The sequence below is a fragment of the Diospyros lotus genome, chromosome 13, assembly GCF_014633365.1.
Source record: "Diospyros lotus cultivar Yz01 chromosome 13, ASM1463336v1, whole genome shotgun sequence".
Classification (NCBI taxonomy): domain Eukaryota; kingdom Viridiplantae; phylum Streptophyta; class Magnoliopsida; order Ericales; family Ebenaceae; genus Diospyros; species Diospyros lotus.
The window spans coordinates 1915635-1938255 of NC_068350.1; the positions used below are offsets into that span (position 1 = coordinate 1915635).

The 22621-nt window shown below is 37.3% G+C and overlaps 3 protein-coding genes across 3 annotated transcripts in view; all 3 read right to left on the reverse strand.

The window, feature by feature from the left end:
* Window positions 1-8296, reverse strand: part of LOC127788667 (methyl-CpG-binding domain-containing protein 9-like) — a 33612-nt gene extending 25316 nt beyond the window's left edge. The window contains exon 1 of the mRNA XM_052317224.1: window positions 7872-8296. Coding sequence (XP_052173184.1) covers window positions 7872-8296 — 425 coding nt within the window. The remainder of the gene's footprint in view (window positions 1-7871) is intronic.
* LOC127788669 (uncharacterized) lies at window positions 1227-4406 on the reverse strand. The gene is made up of 2 exons (XM_052317228.1): window positions 3506-4406; window positions 1227-2624 (listed from the first exon to the last, which is right to left on the reverse strand). Exons 1-2 carry the CDS (start codon window positions 3751-3753, stop codon window positions 1856-1858), a joined length of 1017 nt encoding a protein of 338 aa, XP_052173188.1. The 5' UTR covers window positions 3754-4406; the 3' UTR covers window positions 1227-1855.
* Window positions 8297-14706: 6410 nt separating the features above from the next.
* LOC127789163 (equilibrative nucleotide transporter 1-like) lies at window positions 14707-19957 on the reverse strand. Its single transcript, XM_052317965.1, has 2 exons — window positions 19245-19957; window positions 14707-15822 (listed from the first exon to the last, which is right to left on the reverse strand). Exons 1-2 carry the CDS (start codon window positions 19789-19791, stop codon window positions 15092-15094), a joined length of 1278 nt encoding a protein of 425 aa, XP_052173925.1. The 5' UTR covers window positions 19792-19957; the 3' UTR covers window positions 14707-15091.
* Window positions 19958-22621: the final 2664 nt, after the last annotated feature.

The following is a 22621-nucleotide window of genomic DNA, read 5'->3' on the forward strand; positions in this document are numbered from 1 at the left end:
TAGGCAGCCCCTTAATAAAATTCCTGAAAACACTCTCCTAAGCTTGTCCCGGAATGCCTAAGGGTTGTAATAACCCCGGTGTGGCCACATTTCATACTTGCACCTTTTGCAAGTGTCACCAAGTCATTACAAATCAAATCACCGTCTCCTTCAACTTAGGCCAAAAAAAGAGTTGTCTTACCTTGTGGTAAGTGTTTTGAATTCTCGAGTGTCCTCCCAAGGGAGACCCATGTAGGGCTTGGAGAATCTTGTCTTTCACCTGCGGGCAGTCCCCAATCACTATCATTCCCTTATACCGTAACACCCCATTATGTAGTGTGTATCCCTTTTTACTGTTAGGATCCAACACCAACTGCTCTAGAATCCCTCTAATTTGCTCATCTGAGTCGTAGTTGTTGGCCACCTCCTAGTACCACTCCGGTATTAATGCAGTAATGGCTGCTACCTCTCCTTTCTCCTAACACTGCAATAAAGCATCTGCCACCACATTATCCTTCCCTTTCTTATACTGTATAATGTAATCAAGACCCATCATCTTAGCCATACCTTTCTTTTGTAACTACGTGTGGAGTTTCTGTTGTAGTAGGTACTTCAAACTCTGGTGGTCAGTTTTGATCACAAATTAGCTACCCTCCAAATAGTGTCTCCACTTTTCTACCGCCATTAAGACTGCCACAAACTTTCTCATAGATGCTCAATCCCACATGCCTTGGGTCTAATGCTAGGCTAAGGAAGGCTATGGGTCTGCCCTTCTATGCCTGTACAACCCCTACACCATTATCACACGTGTCAGTCAGTCTCCACCACAAAGGTCTTGTTGAAGTTTGGTAACCCCAACACCGGTGCCTCGCCCATTGCTTGCTTTAACTGCTTAAAAGTTGCCTCAACTTTCGGTCCCCATCTAAACCCTTCCTTTTTTAGCAATTGTGTTAGTGGTCTACTTATCACCCCATATCCCTTCACAAACCTCCTATAATACCCAGTCAAGACTAGGAATCCCCTTAAGGCTTTGAGGGTGGTAGGTCTGGGCCACGCCTGCATGGCTGCCACCTTGTGTGGGTCAGCGCTAACCCCCCTTCCGGAGATAATATATCAGAAGTATTCGACTTGCCTTTGAGCAAATGAGCACTTTGACTTCTTAATGTACAATTGGTTGACTCTAAGGATCTCAAAAGTAGCCTTTAAGTGTGTAAAGTGTTGATCAAAAGTATGGCTATACACCAGTATGTCATTGAAGAATACAAGGATAAAGCTCCTTAGGTGCGATTCAAATATCTAGTTCATTAAAGATTGGAAGGTAGCTAAGGCGTTGGTACAGCCAAAGGGTATTACTAAGAATTCGTAATGGCCTTGGTGGGTTCGAAATGTTGTTTTAGGGATGTCTTGTGGGTTCATTCTAATTTGGTGATAGCCTGCCCTAAGATCCAGTTTAGAAAAAATGGTGGCATCCCTCAGTTCATCTAGGAGATCTTCAATGAGGGGAATGGGAAATTTATCTTTGACAGTCATGGCATTCAATTGATGGTAATCCACACAGAAGCGCCATGAATAGTCTTTCTTTTTTACTAATAGCACAGGGGATGCAAAGGGGCTATGGTTGGGCTGAATGAGAGAGTGTTGCAACATTTCTTTGACCATTCTCTATTTATGTTTTCTATGCTGGGGGGTCATGATAGGCTCGGGTATTATAGGGTTCCGATTAAGGTTTTAGGATGATGGAGTGGTCGTGGGTTCGGGGTGGAGGTAAGGTTTTAGGCTCTTTAAATAGATCCTTATATTCAACCAAAAGTAAATTAAGTCAAGTTGGTTTACCTCCCATGTCTGTTGGGATGGACTGCTGACAACCAGCATCAGCTCACTCTTTGCTTCTGGTTTCCCCTCTTCTTCTTCGAGTGCTTGGATAGAGAAGAGCTGAGCCACATTGCTCATTTTTTGCTTGAGTATCCCTCTGCAGCCTTTTTCCTGTAATCAACTTACACATTCCCACTTCTTTGCTGCCCACTAATGTCATTCTTCTTCCCTCTTTTTCAAACGTCACCTCCATCCTATTGAAATCAAAGCATATGGGACTCATATGCTTCATCCAATCCACACCTAAAACCACTTCACATCCCCCCAATTTGAGCAGTCTGAGGTCAATCTCGAAATTCTCTCCTTGCATTGCCCAACAGAAACCCGCACAGGCTGATCTACTCACCACTTTACTCCTGTTTGCTACAATCACTGTGAGAGGTTGTGTACTGATTAGGGGACACTTCAACCTTTTAGCAGTTCCTTCATCCAATAAATTGTGGGTACTCCCACTGTCTATGAGAATTATTAACTTGTATTCTCCCACTCTCCCTTCCACCTTAATGATCTTATTATTGGCCAATCCCCTCAAAGCATGCAATGAAATCTCACCATTATCTTTCTCTCCTTTGTCAGGTATTTCCATTACTTCCTCTTCTTCCACATTCTCCTCTTCGCCTTCCACTAGAAGCAGTTGCTTCTTGCATTGATGCTCGGGGAAATACCTATCCCCACATTTGAAGCAAAGGTTAGCCTGCCTCCTTTCCTCCATCAGCCTATCCCCTTGTAATTTAGAGCCCAGAAAGGGTAAGCTCTTCATCTCTTGCACTCCCCTGAAAGTATAGGTGTCAAAAGGGCCGGCCCGGCCCGGCCCGGTCCGGCCCGAGTCGGCCCACGGGCTTTTTAAACGGGCCGGGCCGGCCCTTTTACTAAAAGGGCCGGGCCGGGCCCGAGCCCTTTTATCATTGATAGGGCCCGGCCCGGCCCACGGCCCCCCTACAAAGGGGCTGGGCCGGGCCGGGCCGGGCCAGCCCGTGGGCTAGAGGGCCGGGCCGAGCCCTTAGCCCACGGGCCTAACGGGCCGGGCCCGGTGGGCCCGGCCCTTTTTTTTCTTTTTTTTTTAAATAATTTTTTTAAAAATAATACACATAATATATACATATATAAAAATTAATTTGTTTCTTTTTAAAATATTTTCTATCTTAATTCTTAAGTTTTAAATATTATTTCATTAATTTATATTCCTTATAATTTTTTTTGTTAATTGATATGAAAAATAATGTACATATAAAAAGGAGAATGTTTATTTATAATTTAAATATATAAAAAATTTAACTTAAAAATTTTAAATAAATTAATTGATGGTTATTATTTATATATATTGCGAAATTAAATTTTTTAATATCCAATATCAATAATTACTAAATAATAACAAAATTAAAAAAAAAATGAGTAAGAGCCTTACTGGCCCATAAGGGCCTCATGGGCCCGGCCCATAAGGGCCCAACGGGCCACGGGCCGGGCCGGGCCGGGCCCTTAAACGGGCCGGGCCGGGCCGGGCCGTGGGCCCAATTTCTTTGGCCCAGCCCGGCCCCCCAATGGGGGCCGGGCCAGGCCCGGCCCGTATGAACAGTAACGGGCCGGGCCAAAGCCCAGCCCGTCACGGGCTGGGCCGGGCGGCCCGCGGGCCGCCCGGCCCTTTTGACACCTCTACCTGAAAGCCTCCCTTCCTTGATTCTTTCCAATGAGGGTCAACACATTGTGTGTTCCTCCCCTATTCATCAGCCTCTGCTTCTTCATAAGTGCTTCCACTATCAGCTCATGTAACCTTGCACCGTCAATGGCATGCTTGAGGGTCTTTGGTTGTAAGACCTTCACCATAGGTCTTAATTCTTCACTCAATCCACTTATAAAGCTCGAGACAAAATAAGCCTCTATGAGGTAAGGATAGTGGTTGAGCATCAATGCCTTTAACTCCTCACTCAAACCTCCTCTAATAATCTGCCACTGATCCCCCCTTGTCGAATCTTGTTGAATTCTTCTACTACATCAGTCATCCCTCTTTCTCCGAACCTCTCACATAATTCCTCCACGAACTTAGCCCAATGGCACTCCTCTTTCACTTTAGCCCATCCTTGATACCAATCATCCCCGGCATCATTGAGGTAAGCTGCAGCTAAAGCCACCCTTTGTTGCTCCGGTACCCCATACCATTCAAAGGCTCTTTCACACCTTCTAATCCACCATCTAGGGGTGTTACCGTCAAACATGGGATTATCCAATTTGGGCATAGGAATTCCCGTGTGGCCTTGACCCCCAATTATTCCCTGCCTTCTTCCTTTTACATTTTCTCCCATTCCCATCGGTTCCTCCCCCATTTCAGATGTATCTAGCCTCCTCTAACTCATCTTGTGAGTGGGAAGAATTGGTTCTACTCTTTCTCTATGAGGAAAATCGGGGGATAGACTTACCGAGTGTTAACGAGCAAACATCACTATAAACCCTTGTAATTGCTTCCTGATCTGCACTCCCACTTCCTCACGAATTTGACTAACCGCTCCATCCAATTTGCGATCAATGGAGATGATCGCCTCATGATTGTGATTGGATCTGAGCTCCAACTGATCCACTCTCGCATGCAAATTCAACATCGTGGAGCCAAATTGTTGTAACTGCATCTCCATGTTCTTCATCCTCGTACCCTCCGCCATCTATCTGAATTCACAGTGATTGGAATTGGCCCGAACAAGCTCTGATACTAAATTGACAGGTCTAACAGATCTGACAAGGATGTCTCGAGAATTCCGCAACAAATTCTGGAGAGTTATGTAGAAGACTTGATCGGAGAGAGAGAGAAGGAAGTGTGAGGGAAATTCGAGATTCAATTCATTTATATCCTCCTTGAGTGAGATCAGTCTCTATTTATACTGATCTTTCCTCAATCAATTGAAATTCTCCCGCCTAGTGCAACTTGTAACCTAACTGGCCAGCGCCACTTACAACAAGTACGTGCGAGTTAGTTATTCTATTTCCCTTCTACTTTCCCAAGTTACAATTAGTTATTTAGGCGGTACAAGACAACATTGTGTTGCAATTACATGAGAAACCAACGCACCCTGCCTATAGATGCAACATGTAATACCTACTTGTATGTGCATCTAAGACATGACTTTCTCATATCAAGACAGAGTAAGGGTTTGTCCTGATCAGCTTACTAGCTTGCTTATCTACCTAGTTTCACCATCCAACATCAATAGAAGATTCTAGAGTACTTTAAACGTGTGGAGAGATCTCTAGGATTTCCTAAAAAGTCCTAGACATTCTAGAGAAATCTACATTAGCACATATCTAGAAAGTTCATTATAAATATCTTAGATATTTTTATCATTGATTAGTTTTGATCTCCACAGTCCATTAACAAGTCAGACTGCTAATAATAGATGAAGCCTCATTTGAAAATAAGAAAGAAGATCAGTACACTCTCTCGAGTAGCGCAATATATGTGTTTCACACTCTCAACCTCCGTCTTGCTTCCTCTTCACTTTTGCCTCATTTCGGTTGCAAGGCTGACTTAGCATTTTAACATGGGGGTAATAGAAGCTACGTGTGAACATGGTCAATTGGAAAAGCAAAGGTCATGACGACAGGTTCTCAAAAGGTATAAATACAAGAAGGCATCATGCTGAACATGACAAAGGAAGCATACCATGAAGAGAACACAAAAGTAACCCCCACCCTCCTACCAGTAACAAGCAAAGGGTAGAAGATGTTGCCTCCTTGGAAAGGAGGATGTCTCTCATGGAAAATACCCAAGGAAGCATGCGGCAATGCCTTGAAAAGGCTTAAAACCCGTTAGTCTCACGCATGGGAGCAACTCAATGCAAGATGAGAGTGTCTGTCATGCGATTGGGTTAGGAACAGTGTTTTTAAAGGCTTTAAGAGCACTCAAGCTCAATGGACTTCTAGAGTTTAAGCACGATGCGCAAGCGTGTGCTCAATCCAACAAACAGAAAATGTTGAGAGAGAGATAACAACTATAGTTAAATTACTAGATAATGCCATCCAGACAAAAATACATGCTAAAAGAGAACAAAAGAGGGTCTTTTAATCCATTTCAATGATTTAGTCTAGTTTACAAAAGTCATCTTCATCATTGGAGTTATAGTTTTCATCATCTTCATTATAAGTGCCATCTAATTGACTTCTCCAGCCAAAGCTGGCCATGCTGCTATTCCAGTTGCTTGCATTGCCTCCTTTGCCTCTAATATTAAATCTAAACTCTTAACTCTAGCTATATTACTTGTTCATCACCCACAAAATGAAAGTATAGAAAATCATTCTTGTTCCTTGCCTATTTCAAATTCCTTTAGACTCAATTCTAATGCAGAAAATATTGGGAATGATATCAACACTTCAACTGAAACCTCCTCTTCGCACACAATCAAACCTAACTTCCAGAATCTAGTCCTTTGAATTTTTCAAAAAAGCATTATTTTATTAAATATTTACCAAAACAGCATGATTCTCAAAATATTTACTAACTAAAAAGAACACACCTCACCAGCCACACTGGAAAAAGTCAGCAAAGAATCGCTACGTGAAGAACCGTTGGTTCAACTGGCGGTTTTTCCTTCAGACAGAACCGCTGGTTGAACCAAGCGCTCTTAAAGACATTGGACACTTTTGAAAAGTCTAAGTATCTAAGAATGCTATCACACGACATTTAGAATTTTTTATCAGCAATCAGAGACATTGGCTGAACCACTGTCTTTCAAAAAAGAAACAGCGATTCTTAAAGACCTTAGGCACTTGAAACTGTCATGGATGAAGAACCTAAGCCCCAATCTATGCAACATTAAGCACCCAAATTACTCAAAAGACCAAATCAATCTAACACAAAATATGCTGCAACAATGCTAGCAAAAGAGACGATCCCTTAGCAGTCTCTATGTGACCATTGCTTGAATTATCGAACAACTAGGGTAGGACCTTACTTATTTAAAGGCATTAGCCCTCTATACAGGCTAATAAAAATTTGATGCGGGACAAGGTGGCAGTTGTGAAACTGAAGAACACATTGTCCCATGTTAAAAAATTTTAAACCCGTACAAAGGGCCAATGGCTATAAATAAGTTGCTTCAATCACCGATTTTATGCCAACGTCCAACCACACTAGATATTTTCAGCATGGATGGAGAGATGAAATAATTTGCACTAGATTTGTAAATATTTTCGAATTTGAGTTATTTTAATAAATATATTATTTCTGTAAACATTCAAACCTTTCTCAAGGAAGTCCATCCTTTGAGGTTGGTAAGTCCATCGACTCATTAAGGTTAAGTTGTCAGTCACTCTGACATTGTAACTTCATTGCCTTTTATCAGTATCAACATCAGAATGAGATCTTCTTTCAATGAGGTAGGGTGGGGCTGGTTAGAGCTTTCCAGTACCCCATAGGTTGTCTAGTGTAGATAAAAATCTTATTTTGAGATAACAGATTGCAGCCACATTATGTTTGACATGTATTTACCTCGTGATCCAATCTGGATGATCTAACAAAAGTACAAGAAAAGGCAAGAAAAACACTAAACATGGGAGGAGGGTCTAGATACTGGTTGTCTCTGTTTATTGCTGCTTTTATCTTTCCTTGATTTCTTGTCATCTGTCATGACCTTCTGGATCTCAATAAATATAATTCCTAAAATAGGATTTGAGCAAAATTACTTTTAGTAATGGTAATAATTTTCCTGCCAGCTTAACATCCAGCTGCTAGAGAAGGCCACCATGCAAGCCAATATTTCGTTTACAAGAGGGAACAACACAGGCATCTTGGCGCACAAGACTCCACGCTTTGCAAAGGTTGGGAAAGAGTTGTTTTGTATGCAACGTTATCCTTACTTTGAAAATAGAAAGTTTCCACAACTCAGGTTTGCAACTAAACTAGCTGATAAATTACAAGAGCTTCGAGGTAAATGGTAACAGTTGGAAATTAACCCAGTAGAAAATGTAAAATTGACTCCAGACTTTCAAAGAACCTGCGAAGTGTAAACGACAATTAAAGAAAAAAGAAAAGGCCATACTTGTCACCATTCTGCTCCGCAGCATTGCTCGCCTGAACTCCTTTACCGGAGTTCTGCGCCTCCCGGATAAAACCCTCTCCCTCCGCCTCTTGGGGCGGCGACGCATTCATGTCAATAAGCTCCACCCCCCTCCGCGGCCTCTTGATAAATAAACACTTAAAACACTTCCATTCGGCCGGCTTCTGCCCTTCCTTGGTCCCCAAACACTTCATGTGAAACCCTCGTCCGCAGCCGTGGCAAAACAGCATCTCCCCCTCCACCTCGCCGGCCGCTCCGCACGAACCGCACGCCGCAAGGGTTTCGCGAGGCGAGGGCAAGGGCGCCTCGTTGAGATCGATTTCGAACGGCCGGGAACGGGCTCCGGGTCGCACATTTGTGTCGGGTTCGGGCCCTGGCAATTTCCCGACCTCCATTCCCATCTCCATTTCGCCTAGAAATCAGCCTCGGGACTCGAATTGGATTCGATTCTCCAGAGTAGGAGGAGCATTCTACAGACCACGAACTCGGACAAGAACGGATCTTCCGGCACCCAAATGCGAGATTGACAATCGGCGGCTTCGAGATTGCAGAACAAGAAGAAGATGATAACGACACCGAATACGAATTTGCTTTGAAGTGGCTTGGAATCCGCGACCCACTGATGAAAGGGGCGAGGCGTCGTCTTCGGGCGGGTGATGTAAGAGAGCGTGAAGAGAGAGAGAGAAACAGAAACACTTGGCGTTTTGTTTGTAGGCAAAAGTGAAGAAAAGCTCTACAGAGAGAGCTGCGTCTGCGTCTTGTTGGTTCGGCTTCTCGAGAACTGAGAAAGGGATTTCCTTTCTTTCTTCCGTTTCATGTCCGATATGACGCTTTTACCCCCCCGTCCGTTAAAAAAGCCCTTTTTTTGGGTGGTCGTGATAATTTCATGTTGATACCTTGATTGGTAAATGGTCAAATTTGGGATTTTGAGATCTCGAGCTTAGTTTATATATGAGCAGTTTTAAATGCTTTTATTTGATTCTACATCAACTTTCATTGTTACGAGTACAGTTTGAAACACAAGCGAGTTACTGATATTCTCGTAAAAATAAATTTAACGAGGTCTGTTTAATCTCATCGATAATCTTTTAGTTAGTGATTCAATTCAATTAATGTTATAAATAAGTGAGTTGATAATATTGCCATAAAAACTTAATCGGGTTTGTTTAATCTCTTTCACGGCCCTTTAATTAGTGACTTAATTAACTTAGTGTTAGCGAAATTCCGATGAATACGTCAAATTCAAAAACAACTTTAATTTAGTGTTCAAAAGCTCTCCAACGAATACATCATTTTAGTGTTGGACACAACTCCCAACCACCAAATTTGGTGTTACATTATTCACCAACACCAAATTTTTTATTTTATTTCTATTTTTGCTCTTTTTTTATAACTTCAAAATAATTTATTCCTTTTATATTCTTTATCACTTTTATTATATTTGTATATTTTAATTAATAATTAAAAATATAAATTAAATTGTTATAAAAAATATATATCGATGGAAATATTTTATTAAAATCTATAAAATGAGTATAATATTGAATATATTTTAAAATATTTAATATATTTCATAAATATCATGTTAATATAAATTGAACTAAATTTGTTTATGTATATGAAAATTTTTTATTTCAATAATTACTTGATAGAAAGAAAATATTTTTAATGCAAAAACTCAATTAATTAACTAATTAATATTTAATATTTATGCTAAGTTAAATAAATAAATTAATATTTATATATATAATATTCTTTAAAAATTGTCTTTACACCAATTTGGTGTTACACGTTGAAAACAATACCAAATTGGTGCAAAACACTCTTGGACACTAAATTGGCCCTAGATTTGGTGTCCAACGTCAGAGTTGTTCTTAGAGATTGATAAATAAATGAATTAATAATATTGTCATAGGAATTTGACAGGTCTGTTTAATCTTTTTGATGGTCCTCAAACTATTAGTGACTCAATTGAGTTGGTGTTAAAAATAAGTGACTTAATGAGATTGTTATGAAAGCTTAACGAGGTCTGTTTAATTTCTTTGATGGTCCCACAATGACCAGTGACTTAATTGAGTTGGTGTTAGAGGTTGAGGGATAAACAAGTTAATGATATTGTCATAAAAACTTTATGGGGTTTGTTTAATCTGATTGATAATTCTCTAACGATCAATGACTCAATTGAGTTGGTGTTAAAGATCAGAGATCCATGAGTTAATAATATTGTTATAAAAGCTTCATAGAATCTGTTTAATCTCTTGAATGGTCATTTAATGGTTAGTTACTCAATTTAGTGTTAGAAGTTGTTTGTACATTCTATTATTATAACAACTAATCTTATTATTGACAAATTTCTCAATTATGGGATTATGGATCGCGCTATTTGTATAGAAAAAGGTTTACAGAACCATTTACAGGGTGAAATATCGCGATATTTTGACATTAAAATATCCCAATATTTTGCAATTTTAGTTCACCCTCTTATTTCTCTCCTCTTTCTATTTCCCTATCTACCTCATCCTTGCCTACTCTCGTCGCCGCCTCGCCTTTATCTCATTGTTGCAACATCATCACCTTGCCTCTGTCACCTTGCCGCCTCGTCTTTTCTCGCCTCCATCGCCTCACCACTGCATCCTTGAGCAACCGATGACCACCTGAGGGTGGCGACGGTCCGCAAGCGACGAAGGCGAGATGGGTGAGAGAGAGAGAGAGAGAGAGAAAGTGTGTGTGTGTGTGTTATGGGTCTTTTGAGTTTGGGCCATTTATCATAAGGGCAAATTGGTCATTTTATTATTCTATAAAGCATTATATACAGTGTCTTCCGTACAAATAGTATTATCAATGGGACTATTCTTATGTCTAACAAAAAAACATATTTGCATTGAATAGACATTGAATTTTGTTTTCTACAAGTAGATAAAACTAATTGCATAAATTACTCGTTATATTTTAAAATAATAACGCTCTCCTATATAATTTAAAAATTAAATAAAATAACTAAAATACTCATAATTTCTCTATCTTTTATCCTCAATTTCATAAAATAAAAAGAAAGATCATGCAAGTTTGATACGACCCCCAATGATTACTAGGGTCAATTAAAGCCAATAATAATTAGGGTTTAGCAACATCCCAATACTGTCATTCGAGTGCGATTTTGTTCACCCGAGTGCGATTTTGTTCACCCCATTTAACGGGGTGAACGTAACCCCTGTCAGTGGGGTTAAAAAAATAACTCCTTAACTGGAAAAAAAAATTGCAAAACTGTTTAAAAAAAATTAATTATGTTTCTAAAAAAAAATATTTTTAGAATTTAACTGAAAATGTGACAGAATCAAAATTGAATGGATTAGAACTTACAAAAAAATGACATACTTACAAAAATAATTGACAGGGTTAAAACTGGAAAGTGACTGTTTTCAGCAATTAATTTATTTGAGTGGCTTAAAATGATTTTTTTAAAAAAATAACTAAAATTAATTTTTTTTTTTTGAAACATGATTATTTTTTTAACCCCTACTGACGGGGGGGTTACGTTCACCCCCGTTAAAGGGGTGAACAAAATTGCACTCCTGTCATTCCCTTTCCAACTGTTTCTCTTTCTAAGATGGTTGGATTTAACATCATCAACTGAATCTATTCTCAACAATTCAATGTGATTGCCTCCGGGGCATAAATCGTCTAGCAAAGAAAAATCTCACAAAAGACTGCTTTGTGGTGTTGTTCTTTAGGCCCGCAGTTAGTTGAGGGATCGAGCACTAACCAGGACGAGACACATCCTAATTTACCTCCCTAGTGTAGCTCATGGGGTGGGGTGGTTAGGGAAATCAGTAATAGGGCGTATTTCCAAAAAAAATAATTTAATGTGGTTTAGGTCATTTGCATAAAAATCTCTAGTAATTTTAAAATAACTGTAGAGGTTCTTGTGGTTTATATTTTTCACTTTGAAGCCCTCTTTGCCATAACATTAATTAATTAATTTATATTTATTTAAATTAAATTAAAAAAAAAAAAACAAAGCCTAATCACTTTTGGTGATGGATTCCCATATGTCATAACCTATAGTTGCGCGATGTTAAGGCTTTAACTGATGGAACCCATAGCCAATAATGGGTTCAGTCGACTAACACTCATTTAGACAAAAGAGATGAGGCAAGAAGCAACAATAAGAGAATATGAAACATTCACCGATGTTGACATAATTTTTTTTTTTTTTTTTTTTTGGGTCTAACCAATGAAGATGGCAATGTGATTTCTTCTTTTATTTCAACGTGGTCGCGACGACAACAACGCGATCTTTGATTGCAATCCAATAAAGTTAACTATAACATTGGTCAAATATAAGTATTCTCCATGATGAGAAATCATAAAAATTGAATATTAGACGAATTGTAACGACAAATATATATGGGTCTTTTAACACAATAGCAATGATAAAAACTTGAGTTCTTTGTTTCTTCTTTTAATATCTCAACAACGATGAGAGAAAAATACAATAATAGTAGTTTTTTTGTCTTTTATTGTTCCCAATTACATATGATTTCAATGGTCTATCAACTTTTAGTAATAATTTAAACTTAACAACCTATTTTGTCTTTTTTGATTTTTTATATTAATTTTAATTTAATATAATTTAAACAAATCTCACAAAATACAAATATGCAACTTACCCTAAAAAAACACGTGTAAAAAGGGGAAAAAATAAAAAGCCAATGAACATCACACACGCACACACACATATTAGTGTATAATAGTAATAGAACCTTGAGGGGGGTATAAATGTAAATTACAGAGGCCATGTGGGAGGAGGCAGGCGGGCTTGGCTTCGGCCGCTTGGCGGCATCCCTCCTCCTTCTATATTGGGGTGGGAGCGTGATCGCCTGTGACAACCCACACGGATTCCCGTGTTCCCCTCTCTCCCCACGCTTCTATCTAATTTTTAGCTTTCCTTTATAAATAGAATACAATTTTATTTTTTCCTAAAACTTATACTTAAAAAAATAAAATCACTCAAATAAAAGAAAAAATAAAAGTCTCAAACCACTATTGGACACGAGAGTTTTACTTAATATAATGCTCTTATATTAATATGTTATATCATGTATTTAATTAATATTAATATATAATGTATTAACATAATATTTTAAAATAACGAAGATGATCCACTGTATACATTTAAAAAGTTGGGATATTGTGAGATTATGAGTTTAATTATGTCTTTATGCAAGAATGCATAATCAATTGTGTCTATTTGAGAAATCAAGCCTTCAACGTCGACTTGTGATGAATTTATTTGTTTATCTAAGGTTATAGAGCAGACAAACTATAAGTTTTAGAAAATGTGAGATATGTTCAGTTCAAAAACTTACTGTGATCAAGAGATCTCTTAATTTTAACATATTACAATATATATATATATATCAACACAAAAATATTACATCAAAATAATATTTTCGGATAACTATACCATCGAAGATAATAAAAATATAGCCAATTCAATTAGAGACTATTTTAAAGAATGGTCAAAATTGATTATTAATTTGATTTTTGTAGTAATTTAAGATTTTTTTTCATAATAGTTTAGTCTTCAAGAAAAATTGAGAATATAAGCACTCAAATTCTATTATTATTTAGAAAAATAAATTTAACAAATAAATAGTGAAAGACCAAAAAAAATTGATAAAAGATCTAGTTTAATTCTCATAAACTTGATATGTTTATATTATTGTTATTTTAATCACGAGTAAAAATAAAATATTTTTAAATATTTATTTCTATATTAATTTTACAAAATGTGATGATAAAGGAAAATGGAAATGTTGCTCGGAGACTAAGTTTGACACTTATAATGATATTCTACATTGATATCTTATATTGTGTTTTAATCAATACAAATATACAAAACATTAATGTAGAATGTCAATAAAAATGTAAAATTTAAGTGTCCAAATAGCATTTCCAGGAGAAGAAATAGCCTCTTCAAATCTAAAATCCAAGTTGGCATATTAAACACTACAAACTGTTGTCAAAAATTTGATTTTGACTAAAAAAATTAACTTGAATTGATTTTGAATGGATAGAATAGAATTAAGGGAGTCATATTTATAATTTTCAAATATCCAATCTTGAAAAGTGATATTGTTTAATTCGGATTAATGTAAATCTTCAAATCACATCATTTCAAATTTGTGTGCAATCTAATTGTCTAGATTGCACCATTTCACAAAAGTCCGTATCTTTTATCATGTATCTCTCATATCTGAATAAACGTATCTACTCATCCACACCCCAGAACAATCGTGCTCAGTTTTGAAGACTTTTTCAATTCGCACATTTAAAACCCATTAATTCCAACACATGCATAAGCAACAAAACCTTTTACTCATATAAAAGCCATGACAGTGAACTCACAATGCTAATGTATAGACAACGAACTCAGAAGAGAAGGTTCTGCCAAACTTTACAAATAAGGCAATGAATACTAGCTAGTGTCCACCCACAGCTCAAATTCCTAAACAAAGCCAAACTCCAATCAATCATTTGTTCAATCCACAATAGTAAAGTTGATCATTTATGATTAGAAAGTTACTTATTCAAGCTGTAAAAACTATTTTTTCGCCAGAAAAGAAAAGAAACAAAGGGAACGACTTAGCGTGCAAAACACAACACTTTCCCAAGCATCGATGGTGCACGAGTTGAAAAAACTCGAACCTGCCAATACAAGGGTAACTGTTAAAGAAGTATGCTACACAAGCATGAAAACATAGTCTGAGGCACAGCTATCAGTATCATAAAGATTAGAGAGAGGCTCCAGGAGAGCAGAAAAAAACTCCATCCAAGCATTTTTCCTTTTCTTTTAAAAAGAAAAAGAAGACAGAAAGTAACAATATCTTCCAACATGAAACCTACCAATATACTATTTTCAAGTTGGTTTTGGTTTGGAAACATGACAACTTTACCAATTGCTTCGACATGGAAGCGGCAGAGACAACTAGCAATGCAAGGTTTACAAGTATAATGGAATATAAGACAGTTAAGTCTAATTACCAATACAAGGTTTACAGAGTTTATGGAATACAAGACAGATGGGGAAGAGGCAATTACCAATACATGGTTTACAAAGGTAAACTGTCCGTAGGTCAAACCAAAGGGCAATTCCAGATGTAAGCTCGGACAACATGCAAATCCGGGACAATACGGGGTCATATGACCCAAAACCAAGACACAACCGAACCAACTGCCAGGCCAACGACCAAGAACAACACCATGACTACCCCTGCGACCTCTGCATGTTGCAGTTGAACGGTTTTTGGAGTCAAAATCATTAAGACACTAGTCAAATAGCCATTCGTAAGGCCCAAAAGACAAGTCAGCAATGTTACAGGAATCTCTGTTCGGAAAAATTGAGGACCATGCAAGCAACCCAAGAAGAGGGGGAAAAACAACAATCTAGCAAAACATGCACTGATTGCAACCTTTGCATTCTCAAGGAGATACACTGCAGTTAGAGACTTGCCAACTAGATCAAACACATTGTAGCCGGTGATGAGGAGGATTGAATACCAGTCCTTGAGAGTCTTGGAATGGACATCTTCAGTAATGTAACCGGGAAATATAGACAACGTCACAACGTAGATGATGAGGACCCCAAATCCAAGCCATTTTACTCTACCAACAATGTCCCACAAAGTTGACCTCCATAGTTTCCCAGTCAGGACACCTTTTTCTTCTTTCTCCTCGTTTACTGCTTGAACCTTCAGATCATGGTAGTACTTGATAACTGGCAATCGATGAGCAACATTGTAGAAAACAATACATATGATCATCACAACAATGCTGACAATGAAATAGAGATTTGCACTCTGTCTGAGGCCATGGGGATCTTGCGGATACACAGCCTTGGTAAAAATCCTTAGGAATGAGACAAGGACACCTGCACTCCATGATACAAAGGTAAACTGCTTTTACTGGAAATTTCCTGTGCAAGACTTGCATAAAAGAGTAACATAATAATAACATAGGGCACTACTTCCACGAAACATTAGCACATTCAGCCTTTCCCAAGCCAGCAAGTATATCAAACACAAATTAAAATGAGTGATTTCCTTTTATGTAACAGTTGCTGGCGGTATGAGATGTAGTCCACCTTCATTAGTGATAGAGAGCAACACGAAGATAGATCGTGTCTCTAATTGATTGAACTGGTGATGGATCCTCAGAACAGAAAATTTCATATAGACACACAACACTTCTGCAATACAACAATAAGAACCCTAACTAATGTCTTGAAACTATCTCCTTAAATTATGGGAACTACCATACATTGTAATAAATTTCCACTGACAACCATTTTTTCTCCTCTTAAAGTGACAAATGTCCTTGAATATAAAAACATAATGGGTGAGGGCATGCTTTGGTAGCAATGGTAAGGTTACTCATTTTCGACTAAAAGGTCTTGGTTCAAATTGTGGAAACAACTTCTTTGCAAAACAAAGGTAAGGCTATAGACAAAAACAACACTCCTCAACCTTTGCAAAGTGGAGAGCCTCATCTTCTATGGACATTCTTTTTTTTTTTTTTTAAGTAAAAGGGGTAAGAAGTATAACTCTTTGCTAGCCACATGTTGAAGTAATTTCAATTAACCACATCTTGATCCTTGCAAAATGATACTTGTCATCACCAGTCTTCCAAGTTAGGTATCACTGATTCATTCTAATCAGACTTGTCTATATTGGTAGGACTTTCCTAGTCTTCAAGTGTAGATGTGTTGGCTTCAATGCATGGGTTAAATATCAACCTTTCAGCCTTCAGCAAACACCCAAACACCTATCAAATCTGTCATGCCCGCTTCACATGCTCTAATAAAATTCACAAGCTTACTAGCTTAGAGCCTGCACGATGCTATAATGCCAAGTCCTTGACATTATGACCAGTTACTGGGTTCCCTCCTACCCCCCCTAGAACCGTGACCTGATCACACATTTCAGATTGTGGTTCTTTTGTGTCCTAAGTTCGTGAGGAACATGATCTGGATCCCTAAGAATGATGATCCCAAGCAGTGCATGAGTTTAGTTAAAACAGTTAAAAACTAGGAAAGAAACATAAAGTTATAACAATTTCAAAGAAAAATAGAGAAAAGAAAGCTTGCTACCTCACTTTATTGTATATTGTATATTCTATTGCATTTTGAATTATGTTCAAACCAAACTTTGTTTGCATAGGATTATTCATTCCAAAAGTTGTACAAAAACATAGAAAAGAATTCTAAACAACACAGAAAAAACAATTTTTAGAATCATAGAACTAATTTCGACTCAAGTACAACCATAGAACAGACTACAACCCAAAACAATGAACTAATTAAGCCAACCCTCTTCGTACCACAAAATTAGCATACTAACATATTCCATACCTATTCCCACACCATGACCCAGAATGCACCATGTTCCCGGTAACCATGATTATGACATTCATAATGACTGTGTTGTTCATAACTTAAATAGCTGTTAAAACATAGGCAAGGAAAATCGTATATTTCTCAGCAAAGTAGGGCTCAATACATATACAGTTTTGGAGATAAACTACCCACTTCCTCAAAAATAGGAACCACTTTTTAGCACCTAATCTGAAACTGAAACCAAACAAAGAAGATAAGGACCACTCAGTCCACTACCAGATCAGACTAACCGAAAAAACAACCAACAATCTGAAGGATGAAACAATAATTTGGATAAACCTAATAAACTTGAAAAAACACTCCTTTTCTCCCGACAATAGCTTATATCAATTTTTCAAACCAATTTTCTCCTTTATTTTGAGGAAACCAATTACCTTAGTCTGAAGTTCACCTCTGTCTTAGGTGGTAGCCTGATCAAGGGGAAGGGGAATGAATATGAAATATACAACTTTAAAGCACTAATCTTCGAACATAACCTCAAGTTTCTTGATCTACAACCCAAATCTTCATATAAAAAGGTAAATTGTCATTTGGAAGACATTTTATTTTATTTTTCCAACTGGATGTTGATGGACTTGTGGATATTAACTTAAACAATCTACATGGTCTTGGGCTTAGCTTTGTTGATAAAAAAATTTATTTTACCTATTTTACCCACACAATGTACTTAATCCTTCCCCGTGGTTATCAGCTCAATAGGTTGATATTAAAGATTTTTTATTTTATTTTTGTTTTTGTCTTTGTAATGCATATAAACATATCATGAGATGTGCTTATCAAAAAATAAAAATAAAATAGTGAGATGCACTTTCATATTTCCATATCAAAGTGTTTAAGTTAGTATATGTATTAATACTATATTGTGTTTATATATCGAACTAAACCAACAAAACACAATTTTAAACCCCAAAAACATATGCCACCAACAAGATTTGGATGATTGTAGCAAGGACGAAAAAGTTAAATGACTCCAGCTTCTGCTAACAAATGCTATGTCCCTTTCACCCATAACTGTCATTTTGCTTGTTGCCCGGGCTACTTTAAGTTAAAACCTGGCTGACAAAATTTACCCATAGGGAAATACACGGATTACAAGGGAGAACAGCACTCTACTTGAAAGCTAAAGCTGCTTCGTCTTTATGATTCCAAATTTATTCTCCAGAATTTTGTTATTTATTTTCTTTTGAGACTTCGAGATTCATTAATCATTTACAGAAAAAAAAAAAAAAGATACTCATTAATCCTGCAATAAATGTGGAAATGCATATCTATCATAACGGCAGCTCTCCCCATTGAGTAGTTCTACACCAACGGGCCTATCGAGTGGCTCACAGAAAGGGAGCAAAAAGACAATTTTGTCCCTGCCCACTTTGCAAATTTGCAAAGCGGGCCCCTGCCCCCCGCTCTGTGCGTCTCCCCTGCCATGGCTGCCGCCGCGCCTCGCCTCGCCTCTCTGTCATCGTCGCCTCGCCTCGCCGACAGTTGATACAGCAACTATCGACGAGGCGAGGCGGCGATGGCAAAGAGGCGACGGCAACAAGGTGCGGCGGCGGCCATGGCAGGGAGACGCACAAAACAGGGGGAATCCATGGGAGGGGGAGGGAGAGAACAGGGCGTGGGGCAAAATTATTTTTTTGCCCCCTTTCGGTGTCGGTAAACTCGTCGGACTTTCTAGCATTTTTCACATAGTGTGATAAATGCTTGGTATGGTGCTACTCTTGTCAAGTAGAGGAGGTAGTTAGGAGCCAAAGGATAAGAGCAGAGCATAAGAAGATCCAGCAATAATTTTGCCCATATTTATAGTCTGAATTTTCACAATGCAAATATAAACTTAAGACCAAGTAATTCAGACCACCAGAAATGCTCCCAGTTACCACCACTGTCGAAAATAACAGTACCTGAAGCAGCAGTGCCGGCGACAACAGCCTGCATATACCTGTCCGGCATCTCGCCGGCGGCACCAATCACGCCCCCCTGGACCAATCCATCGGCAATGCCGGAAAGCGCGACGGCGGCCACCGTTACGTAGTATCCGCCGTATAGCCCCGTCCGGCCCTTGACATAGGCGACGTCGGTGATCGGAACGACGACCAAAGACACGACGAAGAGAGCGAGCCCTATGTTGATCCGGACGTGGGAGTGAGATCTGTGGGCGTAGGCGACGATGAAGAGGAGGCAGACGAGGCCAACGAGCATGTAGGCGACGGCGAAGACGCGATCGACCGAGGAGTCCGGGTAGAGGTACGAGAAGTAGTCGACGGCGGTGATGAAGGCGTTCCAGGGAAGAAGATAGCCAGCGCCGAGAGTGAAGTAGATTGCGTAGGCCAAATGGAAAGAGTCCTTCGGCGCATTGGATTGACTGTTTTGGCTGTTGAGCAGAGACGATGATTCCGATTCCCCGCCGACGACGGTTGCGCCGCCGCCTCCGGCGCCCGTGAAGCCCATTTCTCGGAGATTTTCCCTCTTTATCGCCGGAGATCGGTCGGCTCGGGATAGAGCTGATTTGTTTGACCTTCTATTGGCCGGCGATGGTGGTAGGATCCTGGCATTACGACGTCGTATTTCTAGAGGCGAGTTTGCTTCTTGCTCTTGCCAGGGAGATTCTTTATGATTTTTTTAAGTTCCACGTGACACGCTTCCTCCTTTATCAGACATAAAGTAATTAAAATTTTGATTTAAATATTAATCTATTCTATTATTTAAATAAATGTCCTTTTTGTTGACAAATTTGGTTAAACTTTTTTAAATTTTAATAATACTTTTTTAATATTTTTATTCAAAAATATTATTAAATAATCAATTATACAGCCGTACCCAAATTTATTTTCATATAAATATTATATAATCACATCAAAAACAACTTAGACAACTCGTTAGCAATTTCTTCCTTTCTATTTAATTACTTACCATATATATACCTAATTTGATTATTTATTACATCCGTTGGCCAAATCTATATTTATATTTTTTAATTTTTTTCATGTGAATATTTATATTTTTATTTATTTTGATTATACTTTAAACATACATTTTCAAATTAATTTAAATTTTATACTTTGATAAATTTTTCATATAATAACTTAAACTTATCATTGTTTCAAGACGCTACGAGGTAGAATGGATCAAAATAAACAATATTACTCACCATGCTAGATTTTGCGAGCACAAAAAATGTGACATTTTAATCATGTGATATATAACTTTTTAACCTTTTTTTATCCTCTCCAACTATTTAAGAGGTTTTTACTCATCTTGATGGTGAATAATTCTTTTTCCTATAACATAAAAAGAAAATGACTAGCTCGCCATTTTATTTAACATCGATCTCATCACTTTTAATGAATAATTTTTTTTGAAAGTATGTTTGTATAAATAGAAATTTAAGAATAAAATTGATTAAACCGCAAAGTACTACCAATCTAACCCAACCCGACTAAATTTAGTTATTTTATTATACTATATCATATTCTTATCTCTTATGTAAGTGTTTAGGAAAGCTTATAAAATGTGTTGTTTTTCCTCTCCTTTTTAATTAAACTCTCACACAACATCAGTGTTGAGATTATATTTTAATCAAGTTCGGTTAAAATTTCAAAATCTATGCAATTATATTAAAATGGCACGACACATCAAAATATTAAGATATATAACATTTATTTAGCCACAAGTTATTGAAAAAAATCAAACAAAACATTAAAAAAAGAAAGAGCCCCACGCCATTGTTGCTGCTGTTTGTTGTTTCTTCAAGCAACAGCAATTTGTCTGAAAATTGAAGCAAACAATGGGGGTGGGTCGAGTTCACAGTTGTGATTCAATCTCAACTTAGCACAAAGAAATAGAAATATAATTGAATTAAATTACAAGAAAACCTAAATTAAGTCAACTCAATCCTATTATCAAATCGATTTTTAAGCCTAGTTATTTGAGAATTTGCGAACGCACTTACTTATTAATATTTTTTGTTGCCGATACATAATATATTACTCGTAAGTAGTGTTCTTAGATGGTCACTATACTTACTCTTTTAGAGGCCAAACTTATATTTTTGTCCTTATACTTTTATGTTTTTTTAGTATAGTTAATAGGATTTTTCGTTATTCTGATTACACCTATATATTTATATTTTTAAATCAATTTAACTCAATATTTTGTCTTTTTTTTTGTGTGTGGCAAGTCAAACTTTTCGTTGTTTTGATTATATCCATATACATGAATTTTTAGTCAATTTAACTCCATGTACTTTGACGTGTAAAGAAAACAAAAAAAAGATAAAATGAAATGAATCAACACTTTATGCAAGAACTTTGACTCATTTATCAAGTTGAAAACATTGCTACCAACAATTTTTTTTCATTCTTGTATTATCTTCAAATTTGTCTTCCAAAGAGGATATATGATGATTCTTTGGACATAATCAACCAAGTGTTAATAATTTAATTTTTTTTTTTTATACATCAAAATATATATATTAAATTGACTCAAAAAATACAAGTAGAGGGTGTAATCAAAACAACGAAAAGTTTAGATTGTCACATGAAAAAAAAAGTCAAAATACATGAATTAAATTGACTTAAAAATATAGATCTCGATATATAATTGAAATAATAAAAAATTTAAATAACTATAGAAAAAAAATATGAAAGAACATAAACAAAAATATAGATTCTTTCAACTAAGAAGATAATAACACGTTGTGTCCCTCGTCACCTCTATTTCCATTTTTTACAATTTCAAAAAATATAAAACTATGAACTTATAACCCTAAATCATATTTTTGGAAGACTAATTTGAGTCCATGCAATTGATCCAGCTATATTGGGCCTGGTTGGGTTCAATAGGCCTCCAGTTGAACTTGGCTTTTGCATTTGATCCAGCTATAATGGGCCTGGTTGGGCTAAATAGGCCTTCACTTGAACTTGCTTTTGACATACTTTTTAGTTGTGGAAAGATTGGTGAATAATTGTTTTTGTAGGCACAATGGGGTTTACCTTGCCTATCTCCATATCTTACTCTAATATCTTGTCCCATACTCGATATAGGGATTTTCACCTCATTCCCGCTCTAATGACCAAATCTATATAAATATAACATACATATATGTATAGAGACGAATAAGACAAAAATATTAAATACCATATTCGTCTTGACTCTGATTGAAACTTAATTGAGAATTCTTCAAAACCAACTCAACATTAGTTAAACAACTCTTGGCCCTGTCTCAATTAAGGATGGGCAGGTTCTCGTGGATTTGAAGTATTTTAAACACTACTTTACG

Coding starts and splice junctions, on each gene's coding strand:
- LOC127789163 (XM_052317965.1), bottom strand. CDS start 19,791: ATGGGCTTCACGGGCGCCGGAGGCGGCGGCGCAACCGTCGTCGGCGGG. Junction 15,823..19,244: donor CGCCGGCACTGCTGCTTCAG/GTACTGTTATTT, acceptor CATGGAGTGCAG/GTGTCCTTGTCTCATTCCTA.
- LOC127788669 (XM_052317228.1), bottom strand. CDS start 3,753: ATGCTCAACCACTATCCTTACCTCATAGAGGCTTATTTTGTCTCGAGC. Junction 2,625..3,505: donor CAAGGAAGGGAGGCTTTCAG/GTAGAGGTGTCA, acceptor CTATACTTTCAG/GGGAGTGCAAGAGATGAAGA.